The sequence below is a fragment of the Molossus molossus genome, unplaced genomic scaffold (genome assembly GCF_014108415.1).
Source record: "Molossus molossus isolate mMolMol1 unplaced genomic scaffold, mMolMol1.p scaffold_m16_p_2, whole genome shotgun sequence".
In the NCBI taxonomy this organism is placed as follows: Eukaryota; Metazoa; Chordata; class Mammalia; order Chiroptera; family Molossidae; genus Molossus; species Molossus molossus.
The window spans coordinates 48004133-48010405 of NW_023425355.1; the positions used below are offsets into that span (position 1 = coordinate 48004133).

At 47.3% G+C, this 6273-nt stretch overlaps 1 protein-coding gene across 1 annotated transcript; it reads right to left on the minus strand.

Moving 5' to 3' along the window:
- Positions 1-955: 955 nt before the first annotated feature.
- Positions 956-3125, minus strand: LOC118635945 (sulfite oxidase, mitochondrial-like). Its single transcript, XM_036271004.1, has one exon. The coding sequence runs from the start codon at positions 3076-3078 to the stop codon at positions 1441-1443; it is 1638 nt and encodes a 545-aa protein (XP_036126897.1). The 5' UTR covers positions 3079-3125; the 3' UTR covers positions 956-1440.
- Between the last annotated feature and the right edge of the window lie 3148 nt (positions 3126-6273).

Below are 6273 nucleotides of genomic sequence, written 5' to 3' on the forward strand. Positions count from 1 at the left end.
GTATCCTGCTACTTTGCCAAATTTATTTTTTAAGTATAGTAGATATTTTTACTTTTCTTTATAATTAAGTTATTTTTTTACAGATATTAAGTCTAGTAGATTTTTGATGGAGTCTTTAGAGTTTTCTATATACAATATCAAGTCATCTGTGAATAATGACCACTTCACTTCCTTCTTTCCAATTTGAATCCTTTTTTTTTTTCTTCATGTCTGATTGCTGTGGCTAAGACTTCCAGTACTATGTGAAATAAGAGTGGAGAAAGTGGGCATCCCTGTCTTGTTCCTGTTCTTAAGGGAAATGCTTTTAGATTTTGTTTATTGAGTATGATGTTGGCTGTAGGTCTTTCATATATGGCCATTATTATGTGTAGATATGATCCCTCTATTCCCACAATGCTGAGCATTTTTATGAGAAATGTGTGTCAAATTTTGTTGAATGCTTTTTCAGCGTCTATTGATATGATCGTGTGGTTTTTATCTTTCATTTTGTTTATGTGGTGTATCACAATTATTGATTTGTGAATATTGTACCAGCCTTGCATCCCTGGAATGAATCTCACTTGGTCATGGTGAATAATTTTTTTGATGTATTGCTGGATCCCATTTGCTAGTATTTTGTTAAGGATTTTGGCATATGTTCATCATGGATATAGTTTTCTTTCTTTGTAGTGTCTTTTCTGGTTTTAGAATTAGAATTATGCTGGCCTCATAATGGACTTAACTTTTAATTGAGAATTTGAATAATGGAAGGTAAAGCATGATATTGTCAATGAACATTTATTAGATGCCAACCAAGGAATGAGAATTCATGTGAATAATCATAACCATTTGTACAGAAAGAGTTTCTATCATTCCATAGCTTTCAAACTAAGCCTCAAAGTAGATGCAGATAAAACAGACTTAGACAGCCAATATAAGCACTCATATTTTTTTTGTCTTAAACAGATGCTTTATTGATAAATTTAGAAAAGTGTAACTATAAAGGGAGAGGGTTGCCGTGTTCACAAACCCTGGCAACGCAAAGAGGCAACAGAAAGTCACATATCAACTTTTCTTACACATATCCATATTCTCTGAAGAATCAAAGAAAAGCAAAATAAGGCCTCAGTGGTGATAGGCATTAGAAGTGGAGGTGAGGTAAGAAGAGAAAATAGTGCTTGTTTCCAGAAATACTTTTCTCACTTCTAGCCCCTTGCCCCAACAGCTCTCACCTCCTGGCATAGATGGTGGCCAGAAATATGTAACAGAGTCAAAGAAGGGTGGTGCCTAGGTAGAAATGTGCAATGTGTGTATCCATGTTTGGCTTAAGAAGGCATAGTACAAGTTTCTGATCCAAGATGTGGATTGAGGGAAAGGTTTTTCTATGGAAATGAGGCTTAAGAACGGATGTAGAAAGGGGTTGAGGTGGTTCTGGGGAGTAGATGGTTCTATTTCACCTTCTCATGGGGCAACACGGACATGGACACGGTGCCAGGCATTGCTGAGCACACCTCGCAGGTTCCAGATTGGGGCCACCGTGTCTGGCTGCACATTGTAGCTGTCATCTACAGCCTTACAAACAATGTTCAATTCCTTTATCCCAGGTGGCACAGAGGCTTGCAGCTGCCATAGCTGCCAGGCCCAGGCCTTGCGTGGGCGCTGTTTCTCTCCATCCAGCTCAGCCACTTGCCAGGTTAGGCCCCCATCCAGAGACACATCCACCCTGATCACAGCCCTTCCACCACCACTCCATGCATAGCCCTTGACAATCACCTCCCCTGACTCTACCATCTCTCCATCCTTGGGCTCTGTGATAGCTGACTGAACAGGAAGTTCCTGAATAGATGGAGCTGAGTCAAAATCTACAGTGTCCCAGTCCACAGATGGAGAGAAGCCTTTGTAATCTCGCCGCTGCCAGTGGCTGTAACTTTCCTCTGGTTCCACACTCACTTTGCCTAGCCATTTGACATGGCGGGCACCCACAACACCAGGAACCACCACCCTCACAGGAAAGCCGTGGTCACGAGGCAGAGGCTGCCCATTCATCTCATATGCCAGCAGGACTTCGGCTTCAGGGTCCATGGCCCGAGCCAGAGGAATGGATGCTCCATAAGCAGTCCCTGTGGGGTCTGAGTCCAGTCCCTCAAAGCAGACATGGGCCTCAGTTTCACAGGGTTGGTGACCAGCCTTGGATAATACATCACATAGTCGTGCCCCAGCCCAGCGTGCAGTGCTAATGGCTCCTGCTCTCCATTCCAGGCCTCTTACTTCTTTTAACTGATTCATTTCAGAGCGCCGGTTGCCAGCACACTGCAGAGTGACTGTGATCTCGTGCTTGGGGAACTGGTACAAATCATCCAAGGATAGGGACAGTGATTGACCCCGGGGTGGTCCTACTATATGCAGGCGATAGGTGTTTGGGTCCAGGTTAGGTACAGGCAGATGGTTTCGAGTGAAGAAGATAGGATTGGGTGTGATGTAGTTTTCCGTCAGCAGCTCAGGGGGGGGCTCTGCATTAAAGGGGCGCTGGCTGTTAACCTTCAGAGCTGGGTGACGTATAGGATCATCAGCGTAAGGGTCAGAGGTCTTCAAGGTGGAGGGCGCCTTGTCTTCAGGGCTCAGCTCCCCAATCTTGTACTGAGCCAGTATCTCACATATGTGGGACTGGTTGTAAACAGCATAGAGGGCCCAGAAGGGCTCTAGAGGACCCCCAGCTGCTAGCATCAGCTTTGATGGCCCCCCTGGGTGTAGGTGTACAAATTCTGTGACATCAAAAACCTCAGAGCCCAGAGTCACCCAGATCCTAGTTTCGAGGCTGCTGTAGGCCTTAACTTCCTCCCTTGTGTATATGCGTGGAGACTCCTGAGCAGCCCTGCAACGGTGGTCATGATAGGTCAACACTGCACCGAGGCCTAGCAGGGTCCCCATGACTCTCCATCTCTTGGTGCTGGAGTTATATCCAGAGAAGGCAAGGCTGGGGCACTGGGGCTGAAATGAATCATTTGTAGAGCAGGCCTTAATGCAGAGCCTTGAGTGGGTAGACTTGAATCTGTAGGCCTGTCTGAGCCCTGGGACCACAGCTCTGTGCAGCAGCAGCATTGTGGCAGACCCTGTTTTACGTCCGCAGGATGGACCGTCCAGCACCCGGAGACTGCTCTCATATTTTTAAAATAAGCACATTTGGCCCTGGCTGGTTTGGTTCATCAGTTAAAGCATCGGCCCACAGACTGAAGGGTCACAGCTTCTATTCTGGGTCAAGGATACGTACCTGGTTACAAGTTCAATCCCCAGCCCCTGTCGGGGCCATGTGGTAGGTAATCACTTGATTGATCTCTCTCTCCCTCCCTCCTTTCCACTCTACCTAAAAAATGAATGGAAAAATATCCTCCGATGAGGACTAACTAAAAAGAAAAAGAAGATGAAGAAGTAAATTTGACATGTTAAATTTGCTCATGGTATAATATTAAGTTGAAAAAAAGCAGGATACTAAAGATGGCAATGGGCAGGACCAGAGTGTGGGTATGTGTGTGAGTGTGTGAGAGAGAGTATAAGTGAATGTGAGCAGTGGAGAGACATGGGGCAGAAGGTTCCTGTGCTGTGGACAGAAAGCAGACGGCTACATGGTAAGCGGCATGCCAAGGAACTTTCCCCAGCGCTGCTGGGAGGCCCCACCATTTTGGAGAATCCCAGGTCTTTCCTGGGAGGAGTAAACAGGGAGAGGCTTGGACCCAGAAACCTGAGTCCACTAGAGCACCCTGTACCATCCATCCAGTGAACTCAGCTGTGTTGGCATGATCAGGACACAGTAGGTGCCTGCAGCAGTAACCAAAACCAGCTGGGAGCCAGAGCCCCCCCCCCCCAGCAACAGAGACTCACCCAGGCCTGCAGCCGCACCAGGCTCCAGACTATAGACTCCAGGCCCATGGCAGGGAGAAGTCTCCAGACTCCCGGTCCACGCAGTGTGCACCCAGCCCAGGACCCAGGGCTGCGGAGGTGTGCACTCATCCTAGGACCCAGGCCCACAGTGGCACACACCCAGCCCAGGACCCAGGCTCCAGGCCTGCAGCAGTGCAGCAGCCCGCCCAGGCTCAAGGCAGTTTGCCCAGGCTCCTGGGGGCACTAGCACCAGCTTGGGAGACCAGCACCTTCCCCCACAGCAACAGTGACTGGGCATGAGTAGAGCCCCACCCCCAACAGGCATTAGCAGCTCAGTCTGGCAGCTGAAACCATCCCCAGCAGCATCAGCAAAGACTGACCAAGATCAGTGCCCCAGACCAAGCAGCAGGGCTAGGGCAGCTGAGACCTGCCCCTGACAACTGCAGCAATGGAGTTGGAGTGGAGCCCCTCCCCCCAGCAGCAATAAAATCCCAGGTGCTGTGCTTACTCAGCTCCCAACAGCAGTAAAGGATTGGGAACTGAGAGCACCCCCTGGCAGCGGCGGCGGCGGCGGCGGCGGCAGCAGCAGCAGCAGCAGTAGCAGTGCAAACTGGGAGCTGATACACCCCCAGCAGCAACTGATCAGGAGCAGGGTCCCCCAACAGTATACCAGCAAGACCCACACACCCCAGAAGAATAACATAGGGACACATAAACCCCATAAGTACACTAGTGGAGCCCATGAACCCCAGCAGTGTACCAATGAAACCCACAAACTCCAGCAGGACACCAGCTGGAGCCATATGCCCAGAAAGACCCACAAAAGCCAGCAGCATGCCAGTGGAACCCATGCACCCCAACAGTGTACTCCTGGAACCCCACACACACCAGCAACACCAGACAAACCTATGCACCCCACAGAAGCAGCAGCAAATATCAGCAGCTAAGATCCATCTCCAGCAGCATCAGCAGAAGCCAATCAAGAGCAGTGCCCCAACCCAAGCAACAGCAAGTCTTGGGGAGCCGAGACCTGCACAACAGACCAATTCCAGCTGCCAGGTATCAACCCTCCAGGACCCAGAGCAGACAAGAGGAGCCATACACCAAAACAGGTTGGGAGGCACAGCAGCCTTAACTGATACACACATTTCAACATCCCTCACCGGGTTTAGAACTACCAGATTGCTAAAATGGTGAGACAAAGAAACAACACCCAAATGAGAAGGAAAAAAAAAGAAGAATCACCGGAAATGGAACTACAGGAACAAGAAGAAAGCAACTTGTCAGACAAAGAACTCAAAGCAATGATTATAAGGGTGCTCAAACAATTTGGTGAGAACTACAAGCAACTTAATAAGAATTATGAAGAGCTCACTGGAACCTACGTCAGCTTAAAAAAAGAGGCAGAAGCTATACATAAAAATCAAGAGGAAATAAGGAATGACATAGCCGATATGAAAAAATACCTTAGAAGGGGTCAATAGTAGATTAGAAGAAGTTGAAGACCAAATCAGAGACTTGGAAGACAAAGTAGAGAAGAACACCCAAAAAGAGCAGCAAATGGGAAAAAAAAAAAGTTTAAAAAGCAAAAGGTGTTTAAGGGAGCTGTGGGATAATTAAAAATGTAACAAGATTTGCGTTATAGGGGTACCGGAAGGAGAAGAATGAGAGAAAGGAATAGAAAACCTGTTTGAAGAAATAATGACAGAAAATTTCTAAACTGGTGAAGGAAAATGTCATGCAAGTCAAGGAAACACAGAGAGCCCCAAGCAAGATGAACCTCTGAAGACTCACAGCTAGACACATCATAATAAAAATGGCAAACATTGTCCTGGCTGGATTGGTTCAGCGGTTAGAGCGTTGGCCTGCAGTCCAGAGAGACCCGGGTTCAGTTCCCGCTAAGTTGCTGTTTGTCCCCAGCCCTGGTTGGGTCGTGTGGGTGGCAGCCACTCAATGTGTCCCTCTCACATCGATGTTTCTCTCTCTCTCCCTCTCTTCCTCTCTCTTCCTCTCTCTTCCTCCTGCTCTATCTGAAAAATGAAATAAAAATTTTGAAAAAAAAGAGAGAGAGAAACATTGATGTGAGAAAGACACATCAACTGGTTGCCTCCCACACAACCCCCACTGGGGCTGGGGAACAAACCTGCAAACCAGATACGTGCCTGTGACTAGGAGTCAAACCTGAGACTCTTCGGTCCGCAGACTGACATGCTAACCACTGAGCAAAACTGGCCAGGGTTTTTTTGAGTTTTTATAAAAACTTATTTATTTCTTTTTACTCTGAGTTTTGCACCATGTGTATGCACTAATTATTGAAAAATTAATTATTTAAAAGTGAACAAAAGTTAAAAGATCGCTAAAAAACAAAAGTAGACATGGGGAAGATAATAGCTCAAAATAAACATATCTCAACGAGCT